The sequence below is a fragment of the Hippocampus zosterae genome, chromosome 12, assembly GCF_025434085.1.
Source record: "Hippocampus zosterae strain Florida chromosome 12, ASM2543408v3, whole genome shotgun sequence".
NCBI classification, from domain to species: Eukaryota; Metazoa; Chordata; class Actinopteri; order Syngnathiformes; family Syngnathidae; genus Hippocampus; species Hippocampus zosterae.
The window spans coordinates 17,476,573-17,493,102 of NC_067462.1; the positions used below are offsets into that span (position 1 = coordinate 17,476,573).

Genomic DNA, 16,530 nt, shown 5'->3' on the forward strand with positions numbered 1-16,530 from the left:
ACCTGTCCTCACGAGGGTTGCGGGCGTGCTTGCTTTTGGGCGAGAGCCAGGGTACACCCCAAAGCGCTCGCCGGCCATTTTATTTTGTTTTTTGCATTTTGTTTTCTGGTTTGTAGTGTTTGCTTCCACGTTGTTGCTGTGATTGCAGCATTTCTTTCTTGCGTTTGTGTTTTTTTCTCCATTGATGTGTTTAAGTTTCCCATTTGCATCATTCCTGTGTTTGCAGCGTTTGGCTGTTTGTAGCATTTCATAATTGGAGCGTTTTTGTTTTGCTCTTGTTTCGCATGTTTTTCAGTTTGCATGTGTGTTGCATGTTTTGGTTTTTTTTTGCAGCATTTTTTGGTTTGCAGTATTTGGCCGTGGGCGGCATGGTGGTTAGCATGTCAGCCGCATAGTGCAAAGGTGCAGGGTTCAATTCCGGCTGCGGCCTTCCTGTGTAGACTTTGCATGTTCTACCCGTGCCAGTGTGGGTTTTCTACGGCTACTCCGGTTTCCTCCCACGTTCCAAAAACATGCAGGGCAGGTGACTGGAACACTCTGAATTGTCCCTCTGTGTGAGTTTCTACCTAGTCTACCTACTGCCTGAAGACAGCTGGGATAGGCTCCAGCACTCCCACGACCCTCGTGAGGATGAAGTAGATCGGAAAATGGATGGATGGACTCATGTAAAAACATTTTTACTGGAGTAAAAATACATTTGAATAAAATCACAATTGTAGTGTGAAGTCCTTAGGTGCAAGGAAGTGATGACTGGACCCTTTGAATTTCTTGAGCGAGTAAATAAAATTTTCAATAAATATATATTTTGTAATGGTAAATCAATTTGAGTTTTTCGTGTCACAAATTGTTGCTCAATTTATTGATTGATTTATTTTTATTTTTTGCTGTGTTGTGAGGCAAAAATTGAATCACAAGCAATTTGAAGATCAAAGATTGTGCATTTTAAAGTGAACTCATTTGATCCAGTTCGATTCAGTGGGATTGAGGATGTTTCTGTCATTTTACAAATTTAATTAACATATCAGTCGTGAAAATTCACAAAGATGAATCGAAGGCTAGAGCAGAAATCTGTTTGTATCTTTTGTCATGTTTATTGAAATGGACATTTGAAAGCTCTCCAAAACCTTAAAGGTGATTAATTTCAACGGAACAAATCATCAGGAGAATCAAACAAATGAATCCCGATTTATAACTTTTTCATTGTTTTTGATTGCTTCAAGCTATGTTGAGACTGAATCATTTGTAAAATTTACTCATATCTTTTAGATCTCGAAACCGAATTTCTCTCTCTCTCTCTCTCTCTCTCTCTCTCGCTCTCTTTCTCTCTCTCTCTTTCTCCCTCTCTTTTTTTACACACATATTGCATATATACAATACAGAAAAAAAAATCCTCGTCTCACCCATCCTCGGGTGGTGTCCGTCCCTCATTCAGCTTGGGTCCTCTACCAGAGGCCAGGAAGCTTGAGGGTTCTGCGCAGTATCCTTGCTGTTCCCAGCACTGCACATTTCTGGACTGAGATGTCCGATATTGTTGGATCTGTTGCAACCACTCATCTTGTTTGGGGGTCACTGCCCTGAGTGCTCTGACCACCACAGGCACGACTGTCACCTTTACCTTCCAGGCTCTCTCCAGCTCCTCTCTGAGCCCTTGGTATTTCTCGAGTTTCTCGTGTTCCTTCTTTCTGATGTTTCCATCACTTGGGACCGCTACATCCACTACAACGGCTTTCCTCTGCCCTTTATCTATGATCACGATATCTGGTTGGTTCGCCATTACCATCTTGTCAGTCTGGATCTGGAAGTCCCACAGGATCTTCGCTCTGTCATTCTCCACCACCTTCGGAGGTGTCGACCATTTTGACCTTGGGGTTTCCAGTCCCTACTCCGCACAGATGTTTCGGTAGACTATGCCAGCCACCTGGTTATGGCGTTCCATGTAGGCTTTCCCTGCCAGCATCTTACACCCTGCACTTATGTGTTGGATCGTCTCGGGTGCCTCTTTGCACAACCTACACCTTTGGTCTTGTCTGCTGAGGTATATCTGGGCCTCAATGGCTCTGGTGCTCAGGCCCTGCTCCTGAGCAGCCAGGATGAGTGCCTCTGTGCTGTCCTTCAGGCCAGCCCTCTCAAGCCACTGATAGGACTTCTTGAGATCGGCCACTTCAGTTATGGTCCGGTGGTACATCCCGTGTCGGGGCTTGTCCTCCCATGATGGTCCCTCTTCCAGCACCTCATCCTCTGTTCCCCATTGTCTGAGACATTCTCTGAGTACATCATCCACGGGAGACTTCTCCTTGATGTATTCATGGAGCTTGGATGTTTCATCCTGGACAGTGGCTCTCACACTCACTAGTCCCCTGCCTCCTTCCTTTCGGCTTGCGTACAGTCTCAGGGTGCTGGATTTGGGATGGAACCCTCCATGCATGGTTAGGAGCTTTCGGGTCTTAACGTCCGTGGTCTGAATCTCTTCCTTTGGCCACCTTATTATTCCTGCAGGGTATCTGATCACTGGCAGGGCATAGCTGTTTATTGCCCTGGTCTTATTCTTGCCATTGAGCTGGCTTCTTAGGACTTGCCTCACTCGCTGGAGGTATTTGGCCGTAGCCGCTTTCCTTGTTGCCAGTTCGAGGTTGCCATTGGCTTGTGGTATACCAAGGTACTTGTAGCTGTCCTCAATGTCTGCTATTGTTCCTTCAGGGAGTGAGACCCCTTCAGTGCGGACTAGCCTTCCTGTCTTAGTCACCATCCGACTACATTTCTCAAGCCCGAATGACATCCCGATGTCGCTGCTGTAGATCCTGGTTGTGTGGATCAGGGAATCTATGTCCCTTTCGCTCTTAGGGTTTGTTGGGAGCGTCTGGCGGAATCCCCTGTCAGAAGGAGTTTCAACTCCCACCTCCGACAGAGCTTTTCCCATGTTCCGGGGGAGGCGGGGGACATTGAGCCCGAGTGGACCATGTTCCGTGCCTCTATTGTTGAGGCGGCCAATCTGAGTTGTGGCCGTAAGGTGGTTGGTGCCTGTCGTGGCGGCAATCCCCGTACTCGCTGGTGGACACCAGCAGTAAGGGATGCCGTCAAGCTGAAGAAGGAGTCCTATCGAGCCTTTATGGCCTGTGGGACCCCAGAGGCAGCTGACGGGTATCTACTGGCCAAGCGGACCGCGGCTTCGGTGGTCGCCGAGGCAAAAACCCGAGCGTGGGAAGAGTTCGGTGAGGCCATGGAAGCCGACTTCCGGACGGCTTCGAGGAAATTCTGGTCCACCAACCGACGTCTCAGGAGGGGGAAGCAGTGCACCACTAACACTGTACAGTGGAGATGGGTTGCTGACTTCGACTCGGGACGTTGTGAACCGGTGGGCAGAGTACTTCGAAGACCTCCTCAACTCCACCAACACGCCTTCCTTGGAGGAAGCAGAGCCCGGGGACTCTGAGGTGGGCTCTCCTATCTCTGTGGTTGAAGTCACCGATGTGGTTAAAAAGCTCCTCGGTGGCAAGGCCCCAGGGGTGGATGAGATCCGCCCGGAGTTCCTCAAGGCTCTGGATGTTGTGGGGCTGTCCTGGTTGACACGCCTCTGCAACATCGCGTGGTCAACAGGGAGAGTGCCTCTGGATTGGCAGACCGGGGTGGTAGTCCCTCTTTTTAAAAGGGGGACCGGAGCGTGTGTTCCAACTACAGAGGGATCACACTCCTCAGCCTCCCTGGTAAGTTCTATTCAGGGGTGCTGGAGAGGAGGGTATGTCAGGAAGTCGAGCCTCAGATTGAGGAGGAGCAGTGTGGTTTTCGTCCCGGCCGTGGAACAGTGGACCAGCTCTACACCCTTAGCAGGGTCCTTGAGGGTATGTGGGAATTCGCCCAACCAGTCTACATGTGTTTTGTGGACTTGGAGAAGGCGTTTGACCGTGTCCCTCGGGGAGTTCTGTGGGGGGTGCTTCGTGGGTATGGGGTACCGAACCCCCTGATACGGGCTGTTCGGTCACTATACCACCGATGTCAGAGTTTGGTTCGCATTGCCGGCAGTAAGTCGGAATCGTTTCCAGTGGAGGTAGGACTCCGCCAAGGCTGCCCTTTGTCGCCGATTCTGTTCATAACCTTTATGGACAGAATTTCTAGGCGCAGCCGAAGCGTTGAGGGGGTCCGTTTTGGGGGCCTCAGTATTTCATCCCTGCTTTTTGCAGATGATGTGGTGCTGTTGGCTCCTTCAAACGGGGCTCTCCAACTCTCACTGGAGCGTTTCGCAGCCGAGTGTGAAGCGGTTGGGATGAAAATCAGCACCTCCAAATCTGAAACCATGGTCCTCAGTCGGAAAAGGGTGGAGTGGAGGGGGGGGTACTGTCACGTTCCGTGACTGCCAGCAGGTGGCGGGTTTTTCCCTCTGCCTACTGCACACCTGTTCTTAATTCGAGGGTGATTATCAGGCCTTTATCAAGTGGCTCTGGGAGCTCATTCTCTGCTGGAGAATTCCACGCCGTGCCATATGCTGGAGAATTCCACGCCGTGCCATATTCTCTCGTGCTCTATTTCGCTATTCGTTATTGACTCTTTGCCTTCTTGCCTTACGGCCTATACTCTTGTGACTCTCAGTATTGTACTTATCGTATTTTTCGCCAATTCAGGCCCTCCTCGTGTTTTGTTTTCCGCGAGCGTTTTCAGTTGTTTTCTCCTTCTTTGTTACTCCTGGTCCTTATTTGATCAGCGTTTTTTGTTACCGTTTTTCCCTGTCGGGCTCTTTCTGTTTTTTGTCATTAAAGACACCTTTTGTTTGACAAGATTTTTTCGTTGTCTGCTTTCCGGGGATCCAACCCTTTACTTCCTTGTTCTGCACGGAGCGATCCGTTATCGCTTCGGGCAGAACGTGACAGTCGTGGTGAAGAAGGAGCTGAGCCAAAGGGCGAAGCTCTCAATTTACCGGTCGATCTACGTCCCAACCCTCACCTATGGTCACGAGCTATGGGTCGTGACCGAAGAACGAGATCCCCGATACAAGCGGCTGAAATGAGTTTTCTCCGCAGGGTGTCCGGGCTCTCCCTTAGAGATAAGGTGAGAAGCTCAGTCATCCGGGAGGGGCTCAGAGTCGAGCCGCTTCTCCTCCACATCGAGAGGAGGCAGATGAGGTGGCTTGGGCATCTGATTCGGATGCCTCCTGAGCGCCTCCCCGGTGAGGTGTTCCGGTCATGTCCCACCGGGAGGATACCCCGAGGAAGACCCAGGACACGCTGGAGAGACTATGTCACCCAGCTTGCCTGGGAACGACTCGGGGAGAGCTGGAAGAAGTAGCTAGGGAGAGGGATAAGTGGCCCCGGATAAGCGGTAGATGATGGATGGATGGAGATATATATATATATATATATATAGCGGAGATGGGTGAGATGCGATATATATATACAATACTTGTTAAGATGTAGTGTCCTTTACATCTTCAAATGAAAGAAGTGTTCCATGGGTTAGGAATTGCTGAAATCAGAGGCTATTTTTATTTTATTATTTTTTTACATTCCGTCATTTTAAGTGTAAAAATGAGAAGCCAGACAGTGGATTGAATGTCATTTTGTGGCTGGTTCACACCAGTGTTTCCCAATTTTTTATTGAGCCAAGGCCCACACTGACTAAAAATCCCGTGGCATTCTACCAAACGAAAATGTCACAAAAAGTGGATTGAAAGTGAACAAAGACACATTATTTGAAGTGAATAAATAGAGCCTGCTCGTGACCCGCTTGCATAAGGTCCTAATTTAGCAAACACGATGAAACATCTTTGCTGTGAGTGACATGTGTTTCACTCTGAGAAAAAGAAGGCGGAAAAAAACCCATCCGTGTAGTAATCACATTTTCACAATAGATGTAGAGCTTCCTCTCATGGGCATATCCACAATGACAGCGGCGAGACGACCGCCTCTATCGGGTCTGCTCCACTTCCTGTCAAGATCTTCGACCCCGGACTCGCTCGGATGGTGGTGTCAGGCACATCCTGTGCAACCCCTAAAAACAAAACAAAACAAATACAAAAAATCCCATGATTGTCCAACTTCCTGGGTGAGCGTATGTCAACGAGCATCCCTCCAGCTCACCATTATCATTGCAAACATCTCCTGAATTCGCAGCTGCTCTATTTGCCTTGCAGCGAGTCAATTGACATTTGATGTGACAAAGGCGGCCTGTGTGGGCAGACGACATGAAGTGCAGACGCAGGCACGAGTAAGCTTAACAAAGTCACATGCGAACGCCATGGCAACTGTGCTGATTGAAACCACTAAAAAAAGCACGTCGAGAAAAACTGAAGTAAATGTTTGTGCAGTTCTTTTATTTCATAGCAAAAAGTGGGAGAAAAAAAATCGGTCTTTTGAAATTGCCCCAACCTGTAATTCTCAACTGGTAGGTCAGGACCGAAAAGTAAGTCGGAGACGCATTTCGGATGGGTCGTGGACAGCTGGTAAAATAATTATGGATTTGTATTTAGATTTTACAGAACAATAGTGAGGCGTACCAATTAAGTTCCCCCATAAAACATTCACTGTCGGGTAAATATCAGGAAATGTTACTCACTCTATTTACCCTGTAAACAAATACAGTGCAGCTCAGCCTTTGGCTAGTGGACGTTATAGCTCGCTGTATGCTTTTGGCAGTATGTCAAAGTCATTGGAAACTGTGGTTAAAAATGTAGGGTTCATTAAACACAGTTTAAAATTAGTTCTGTTCAATTATTTTCAGAGGCTATTTTTAACATCTAAAAAATGTGTCACAAATTTGCAATAATAGGAAGATGCGGGTCCCAGAGTGACAACAGTTCAGGATCACTAAATGTAATTTCCTGTCATCGTAGATTCTAAATCAGGGGTGCCCAAACTTTTGTGACCGAAGATCGACTTTTTGATCAACCAACCTCCCGCGATCAAACCATTACCGCGCACACGCATGCAGATACACACGCATGCCATGAGGAGCTACAGCCTGACGCGGAAGCATGCGACACACTTTTGCGGCCTGTTAACTATCATAGCTCACGCGTACCCTATTAAAATGCTTCTCTCGGCCCTCCAGAAGGCCATTCTTTGCCCGTGCCCTCTGTGAATTGTACACGAAGCAAACTCTGAATGAGAATAATGAGAAGGAGATTTACCTGCTTTATTTTATTTTATTTTTTGAATACTTTTTGTGAAAATGAGACTGATAGGATGATTACCAAGTCACACACGTTATTGTTAGACCTGAGGACGATATTATGGTTGAAATTTACCACAAAAATAGTAATTTGAGTTCAATGTAGTGTGTAAATTGTTTTCACTGTTCGATGACAGCTAGAATAGGCTCCAGTACGCCCGCGACCCTCGTGAAGATAAGCGGCTCAGATAATGAATGGATGGTTTACAAAATACAGGTCAAATAAAGTTATCAATAAAATAAAATCCATCTCTTTTCATATTCAGGTTTTTAAATACTCCATCTCTAATCCGAATAGTTTGGTCATATAAACGCGATAGGGTTACCTCCTTTGAATAGAACATTGGTTTGTGTTCTGTGCATCATTTATCTGCAAGGAATCTTGTTCTTATGAGGACAGGAAGTATTTGTATGCGCCGTGTCTGGCGCGCAACCCGTCGGAAACACACGAGCAGAGATACACAAACATGGTGAAATTCAGACACATCACAGAGTCACACTTTTGGAGCACTTTATTATTAGTATGATGAGTAACATGACTAAATGAACAAGTAAGAAGCGGAAATCACGTCCATTTGCGTCACGATGTCCTTGCGTGGCTCTTTAAATTAGGAAATTCCAATTGCAATTCAAACAAGAGTGATTCTGTCCGCTCACATGTTTGTAGGTTATCCCGAATGTTTCAGAAACCGGAATTTCGACCATAACCTCCTTAACCTGAATATTAATGGCATGTAAATGTGGTCTCTAGGGCTGTTCACACAGCAAGATTTGGTCCGGTGCTGCGCCTGGGCTGCCCCAGTAGAGCGTTCACACGTGCAAATTAGCTCCGGCGTAGCCCCGGAAAAGAGCTTATCCCGGACCAATTTTGACCCACCTCAGGGAGGTGGGTGAAATATTTGCTCCGGAGCAAATGCTCGTTTGCGAAGCAGCACCGGTGTAAATTTGCACGTGTGAACACAACTGGGTTAAATTTGCTCCAGAGCAAATGCTTGTGAAGAGTACGTATGGCGAGAATGCGTTGCTTTCGTGCTCTGTCGGACTTCCGTAATGTGTTTGTTTCATAACGACACAAGACTTGGCTAGTAACATCTTTCCTTTTGTAGGAGACTGGACTGTCTCAGAGTTTTTTGTTCCTTTGTTGTTTGTTCACAACCCCCCGCCACCCATAGAATTTATTTTGTGATTTCCTCTCTTGATTTTCTTATTGGCGCATTAGTGTTTGCTTTTTTGAGTGTCATTGAAGTCATCGTTCATTTACGTTTTCTTGGGCGGTCACTCTCGAGCAGTAGGCACGGAGACCGAGGAGAAGGAAGTGCCGGTCCAGTAGTCGCTTGAGTTGTGTATATACAGTACGTTTTAAAAAGAACCAACACGACAGCTCGTTTGTTTTCTGTCGTTTTGCTCCGCTGCAGAAACTGCCGTGTGAACGCAAGTGGGGCAGGCTGCCACGGTCAGCGGCTTTGTACGTGTGAACGCTCCACACAATTTGCTACGGTGCAAAATATATCGGTGCAGCGCCGGAGCAAATGTGTGCCGTGTGAACGGCCCTTCTGATGCTTCTGAAGACACTTAAATATGGTTAGTTGAAAAGTCAACATTAAATTGTTCCTTATGGAAACACGTATGCTGGATTCGTCAAAGATTTAAAAAAAAATTCTCTTTAATGATTCCAAAAAAGCACTGTTATATTTGTTAATATATGTACCTTACATTCATGATGTGACATCAACAAAAACAAACAAACAATGTTAGGTTATTGAGGAAATGATTGTAGTTGAAGCCACACTAGTACACATTCAAGGCTAGCAATTCCTTCCTTAGCTGGCCTAAACACCAACAGAAGCACTGGCCGACATTTACAGCCTATATTCCAATATTTGTTCCATGAAAATTTATTCGGAGGAGTCTCTTCTCCCTCTTCATTTTGTTGCGTCACGCTTGTCTGAATTGATTTGCGTACATCAGAGTTCAGCAACCGGCAGCCGTCGAGACTCTCTCATTCCTCTGCTGTGGCCTGCTCGGTAACTCAGAAAACAAATAATGAGAATTTCAATTATATTCATGTTTATTTATCGGTACAGTATATTTTAGTTAACTCATTTAATCTTGTAACATGAAATTTTTTTCATGTTACGATTTTTTTTGTCGCTCAAAATATACGTTGCAGCTCCGTGCGACACCTGGCAAGATTTATGGAGCTATTCGATCCGTGGATAAATTTATGAAAAAGAAAAGTTTATGATGAAAACAGAGCAATAATGCGCCATGCTAAATGAACTATATTAAAAACAAAGATCTTTCATACCTCACAGTTGACAGCTTACAATCATGTGTGAAGATGAAGGTGACGTCTACACAGCCCTGATGCGGTAACGCTGTACCTGGAGAATCAGGAGCAAAAATCATTCCAAAATTTACATTTTCTTTTATTTAGCAAAATATACTTCACATTGCTAAATGAAATACCGGTAGTTGTTTTTTAAAATTATTATTACAGTTACCACATGCTCCACATGCAATAAAATGATGACGTCCCGTTCTCTGCGAGACGGTTTAAATGCCATACAGGCTATTTAAGATTGTCAACCCTTGCAGAAAATGTATGTGTATGTTAGACTTTATTTTAACAGTGAGTATTTTGTTGAACTCAATCCGTTTTCAAATTCATGCTCATGCCACCAGCGAGCGGTTTGCCAACAATGTCACCATTTTTCTGTCCTCTGATTAGTCAACGGCGGCACGGTGGAGAACTTAGCACATCCACCTTGCAGTTCTGAGGTTGTGGGTTTCAACCTGGGCTGCGGCCTTCCTATGTGTGGAGGTTGCATGTGCCTATGTTCCATTCCAAAGACATGGATGGCTACTATAAACTTTCAAACTACTCCTAAGAGAAAAAACCATCTATACAGCAAGACATGAATACAAACAGCAGTATATCCAGGTATTCAATATATTTTCTCTGCTGGTGCCTTCTGTGCTTCTTTTACATCTACATCCAGAGGAGCACAGTATAACTGCACTGAAAGTGTGCAACTCTAAATTCAGACTTGGAAACCACTCTGTTAGGGTTGGGTTGACCTTAATGTTAATTTTACCGACAATGCACAATCGACAGAGGTGCAGCAAGCTACAGCTACATACGATGAATTGTTAAATTCATACCTCTCTGACGGTGCCTGTCAAAAGTGGGCTTTGATATTATGAAGGGATCTTGTATTGGGTGTCATCAAATCTGCAGATGCGCCTAATGTTGAGACTGCTAATAGCAGGAATACCGTGTATTAAAGCAGAAGCAGATAGCAATCTCTGATAGTAAGTCAAGTGTCCTTCATGCATTCGTCTGTTTCCGTCATAGTGTTTCTCTTTGCACCGCAGTGACGTCATGGTTGCCGGGCAACCCGCTCAGCAAAACAGAATCCCTCTCTGCACCAGCCAGGGGGGAGGCCCCCTTTACACACACACACACACACACACACACACACACACACACACACACACACACACACACACACACGCACGCATGCACTCACCACAAAATAACACACAGTGAACCTCCTTTTGTCCTTTTACACAACAACACATGCATTTCCATGAACACACATGCCTCACTTTGAGGATCACGTAGCATATTATTTCAAGTCCATACCGAAATGATTGTGGTTTCGGGTTTTTTGTTGTTGTTTCTGTCAACATGTTGACATGATGAAATCTGTGTGATGTGTTTTGGGAAAAAATCCACCAAAATGGTTGAAAGTTTCTATTAAAAAAAAAAAAAAAAAGAAATCCTGGTTGGAGAGTGAGGCAACACCTCCTGATCGCCTCACATCAAATCAATTCCAATCTTTATTTAAAATATGCAGGGATCTCTAAAATACAACAAAAATAAATGTCTGGTTTGTTATACTATTTATCCAGTTCAGAGACACCAGTCAGTAAAGGGGAAGAAAGAGATAGCATTCACATTCACACTCCCACATCACTGACTGAATTACATGCATGTCAAGTCATATGAAAGAATTATTACACATTTCCATGATAACAAACTATAAAGTATTATTATTCAATATGATTACGATACTGTATAGTTGTAAAAACATCAATAAACACAACAAATATATATTAGTGTAAAATTGATTCACCCCCCTCAAAATGCACACACCTCACCTCACCACAATATATATAGTATATGTATGTATGTATGTATGATGTATGTATATGTATACACACACACACTTTTATCACAGTTGGTGCTGAGTCATTCCATTTTTTTGCCAATGTGGTTAAAAAGTATAAAAATCTCATATCCACATTTTAGTGTAATTCACCACATCACTCTCACACGTTGTAGCTCAAATAGCACAAAATACATCACAGTTAGGGAACATGTATTTTTTTCGGGTTGTGGGCATAGCTTTGATGGCTAACTGCATGTTGTAGTAGTAGAGTAGGCCGAGTTATTATCAATCAGGAAGCGGAATTGCCCCAAATAAAATGAGGACACTTTCGTAGCGGGGCGGGGTGACTCATTCTGTTCCTTGGTTGCATCGGCTCATCCCCATCTAGCCCCGCCCAAAAAATGAAGACAGCTGAGAGGGTGAGTTTTGTGCTACCGTATATATCAGCAATTCAGTCGTATATTTATCTCGGTCTTCGACGATGTTTTCAACACTTATCCTCAAACATATTGAGTGTATTTAAAAATGCACACAAATTACTTTACAGGGTATTTAATGTTTAGGATTAAAAAAACATTTATTGTAGTATGATTTTCATTCAATATTTTCAGTACATTCAACTGTAATTATTACTTTAGTACATTTTATTTTCCTACTTTCAAGCACTGTGCTTAAAGTTACAGTGGCTTGCAATAATAAATTCACGTGTAAGACCTCCGCCTTGTTGTGAGAACACTTAGGCCTGCGATGTTATTATATTATGATATTGATTCAATGCTGCTACCTGTAAAATGACTTTTTTAGGTGTTACTTGCTGTAAATATTTTTCAACTGCCAAGTTGAATGATAGATATTTATTTTATTTATATTTATACGACTACAGATTTTGATAACACAATGTTATACAGTATATGTATGTAACATTTATTATATATTATCTATATTTGCCACATGCAATTTTATTACAACACATATTATAATAATGGCGTTATATCATGGTTATTGCATTACTGTACTAGAATTAACTGCAGTATACCACAAACACACACACACACACACACACACACACACACACTACCCGAAAAGACATTCATTGTGGAATATAGTTTGTTTTTTATCCAAAAACCACACAATTTTCACATTTTAGGATCGTAACATAAATGCTAACTTGCCAACTCCTTGCTGTATGCAATTTGTTTTTTGACTTTTTATTTTTTTAATTTTTTTTGTATATGGACATTCATGCTTGGTAACAGTGCAATTTAGGTGGACAAATTGGCCGCTTGCCAATGCGCCTAGCGTGGGAAATATTTACAACGTCACTCTCCATTTCACATCTTCATTGGCGAGGTGGCGAACAAGAAGCGTGATCTATCTATCTATCTATCTATCTATCTATCTATCTATCTATCTATCTATCTATCTATCTATCTATCTATCTATCTATCTATCTATCTATCTATCTATCTATCTATCTATCTATCTATCTATCTATCTATCTATCTATCTATCTATCTATCTATCTATCTATCTATCTATCTATCTATCTATCTATCTGTCTGTCTGTCTGTCTGTCTGTCTGTCTGTCTGTCTGTCTATTTTTGATAAGATTTTCTTATCCAATTGCACTGCATCAGAGAGCTGTTTTTAATTCAGTATATTTGTCAAAATGGTTGCTGGGTTAATAAAAGTGTATAATGTAGTATGTTTGTATGCAGGTGTGAACATGGAGGCCTTTTCTGCTGAGTCACGAGGACGACATCACGTGCGAAAATGACAATAAAACAGGTTACATCCGTCCTGACATCATCCTGACACTTCCTCCTCCTCCTCCCCCTGATCCCATCTCCTGGTGGACATTTTACACTTCATGTTTTGGATTATAAAAGCTTGTCAGCAGATTCAGGGATAATAATTCTCCTCCTGGACGAGATGACAAACCTCTTAGCCTCAGTCTTCAACCTCCATCTGACCTGAGATTAACTACCTGCCTGTTTCTGGTGGAACTGCACCTTGCCAGTCGTCCCCCATCCTTATCATATTTAGGCATTATGGGAGACGGGAGCTGGGTGTGTCTGAGCCCAGCTGAGTTCAAACAGCTCCAACAGTACAGTGAATGTAAGGACACACGCACAGTGACACTTTACAGTGGCTTGCAAAAGTATTTGAACCCCTTTCAACTTCTTGACTTTTTTCCGTATCTCAGGCTTCAAACATAAAGACATCAATATGGATTGTTTTAGTTAAGAATCAAAATCAAATGAGACACAAAAATGAAATTGAATAACATTATTATACGATATTTTCAACTTTTCTTTTCTTTCGAAAATAAAAACTGAAAAGTGAGGCTTGCAGTATTAGTCGGCTCCTGTACTGTCAGTGCAACCGACACTCCAGGCGTTCCCTGATGATTTTGGAATGATCCAATGTTGACCTAAATAAATGATGATGATAATGATAAGAGTCCACGTAAGCTAGTCTCAGTATGAATGCACCTGCCGTGTGATGGTGTCAGAGGTTCTGAAACAATATTTGCGAGCAAACAGCATCATTAGGTCCAAGTAACACGTTAGATGTGCGCCTGTGATTGGTTGGCAATCAGTTCAGGGTGTCCCCCGCCTACTGCCCAAAGCCAGCTGGGATAGGCTCCAGCACGCCCACGATTCTTAAGAGGATAAGCAGATCAAAAAACAATACAAAACAGATTTACATAAACATACACATGCACTAAATTGGACAGTGTACTTTCACCTGCTGGCCTTGTGGCCTATTTGTTAGTCAAACGAGAATGTGCCTGCACTCCTCTTCTTGTCCTTGTCCGGAAAACATTGAGGTTTATTACCTGTTATCAATATCCATTCATCATTCCCTGAGAGAGTCACTGTCTAAGCTTACTGAGCATAGATGTCTGATTAGTGAGACACTGCAGTCATCTTACAAAAGATTGCTCTGTCTGCATCAACGTCAGATGGTATATTTATCGCCTGGGTGATGAATTCCCCAACTTAATCCACCTAACCATCAGGAATATTTATCTATTAACGTGACAAAACATCATTAAAGGATGTGAGGATGAATCACACTCATTTGGAATTATGATTGTCTAATGTTTTAATACTGTAAGTGTAACTCACAGCGTATGTTTTACAACTCGAACTGCAAAGAAGAAAAGAAGAACCTTGGGTAGGTTAGCTAATTTCCGACCTCTGGCTTGTTAAAAATACTCAGCACAGCCTTGTTTTTTAATGTCCACCTGTGCGGTGTGTCTCATCTCAAACTGTGAACAAATTCTCGTGAGAGATGGTAAATCCAGGTCCCGAAAGCCTTGACAGTTTGGATTGATCTACAGCTGCTTCTAAATGAGTCCGTCGTCCATGAAAGCTTCACTGCACACTTGCTTGTCCTTGTGCACACCGGGGGCTCAACAAAACGTGCGCAATTACACTCTTTGTAAAAAATGGCAAATGAGATGCCAGTGTGGTGCCAGATGCTTATTTATGGTTTCTGGTTGCCCCCTTACAAATATTTTTTTTATGCTATGGCATTGTTTCTCTTTTTTGTCAACTGTGTTTCTGTTGTCCGGCAGTGAGTATATACTCATCAAATCTCATTAGACCCAGTTGTGTTAAAAATTTTGCCACAGAAGGGAAATGTATATTAATACATATATGTATTTTTCAGCTGTTATGCAGTTTTACAAGATAAACTAATTACTACAAATCAAGCCACACATGTAAAATTAATGAAGCCTTCCTTAATTTAAAGGCATCTGCTTGTTTTCAACACTCTGGGCTCAGGTTTTGCTAGTAGAAGCAAGTAGCAGGCCCCCAAGCAAAGCTGAAGAGGAGAGAGCCAAATGCTGGCAGGAACTCACTGGCAGAATCCAGCCAACTGGTTGTCATTCTAACGAAGCAGTTGAAGAATATGGGGCAGGATGAGGCCTGGCACACTGGATGAGACTGATCAGCCCCATTGTCGTTTTGTCTCGTTTAAGTTCTAATATATGGTTCTCTGTTCTATAATAGCTATCTGGCACATTACGAATAAATATACCAGTATGTTGTGTGATGGAGTTACAAGGTTATTTTCGTCCTTTTTTCTCTCCAGACTCCACAAAAAAGTTAAAGGATGTTCTGGAGGAATTCCATGGCGAAGGAGTGCTCTCCAAATACAACCCTGAACAGGTGCGTGCACACAAACGTCACCTTAACTCTCTTGTTTGTCTCATAAGTGAGTCATTAAATCGTGTAAGTGATGTGTGGTAACAGGTGACATCGGTGTGAGTTCCCAGCTTTAAGCAATTAGGAGCTGTGGATTTCATTGACCTCTTTATAATGGTGGTTGTCGCCATTTTAATGCTTTTTAATGTGGCTATATGAGGTCACTTAAATATATGAGCGCCAATAGCAGGGAGGGTTCTAGAGCAGGGCTCACCAACGTGGTGCCCCCAAGGACCACAGCAGTAGCCTGATGGGCTAATTTAAAAATAGCTCACCGGTAATAGGGCATTGTGATTGTCATTTGAAATTGTAAACAGTGGAAGAGATTTATAGAAATAATGTGGCGCAAGTCTCCACCGTTCATAACCAACAGCTAGCTCCTAGGTGCGGCAAGTGCCCAGTTGGCATCAGCAAGTAGTCCGAGGGTTGGTGCTTTGCTTGCTATCTTTTCTTCGTTTTCTATGATTTGAACATTGACTAGTTTGTAATTCACTCTCTTTGTTTAGAAAGGAAGAAAATTGCAGGACTTTTTCATTCACGGTCCATGTGTAAAATAACAAGGTATCCTGCCTTGTATTGCACTTAAAGTTGTGTCCTTAATATTTAAAATCTAACATGACATTTTGTGTTTTTCTTTTTTAATGTTAATGTAACGGGCAAAATGTATCATTATTTATATTTTTGGCTGTTGTTTGATATGAAAAATTATCCGATGCGTGACTCAAATCCATGATTTCAAACTTGAGTTTTTGGATCCGTTGCATTGCTAACTGCTACACACCACATGCCTGTGCTTTGTGGGGCAATCTCACGAATTGGGTGTGTGGCCGAAAAAAGTTGAAAACAGTTGAGCCCATAAATGATGGCGTGGCTCCAAAAGTCCCCAAAGGGAACTCGGACTGGTGATGAAGTGGGTGATGATGACACTTGATGACACATGACGACACGTTAATCTTGCAGGTGAAGAGCAGCCAGCA

General features: G+C 43.2%; 1 protein-coding gene and 1 long non-coding RNA gene across 9 annotated transcripts in view; one reads left to right on the top strand and one right to left on the bottom strand.

Annotated features, from left to right (window-relative positions):
• LOC127611343 (diacylglycerol kinase beta) overlaps positions 1-16,530 on the top strand; it is a 138,866-nt gene that overhangs the window by 1,526 nt on the left and 120,810 nt on the right. For all 7 annotated transcript variants that reach the window (XM_052081839.1, XM_052081838.1, XM_052081842.1 and 4 more), the window contains exons 2-3: positions 13,052-13,451; positions 15,441-15,517. In XM_052081839.1, the coding sequence (XP_051937799.1) occupies positions 13,385-13,451; positions 15,441-15,517 (144 nt within the window). In that variant the 5' untranslated portion in view covers positions 13,052-13,384. The remainder of the gene's footprint in view (positions 1-13,051; positions 13,452-15,440; positions 15,518-16,530) is intronic.
• Positions 5,534-11,103, bottom strand: LOC127611365 (uncharacterized). Of its 2 annotated transcripts, none has more exons than XR_007965304.1 (2): positions 10,321-11,103; positions 5,534-5,976 (listed from the first exon to the last, which is right to left on the bottom strand). It is a non-coding gene; the product is annotated as an uncharacterized LOC127611365 (long non-coding RNA). The 2 variants fall into 2 exon arrangements; XR_007965305.1 differs by lacking the exon at positions 10,321-11,103 and adding an exon at positions 9,483-9,579.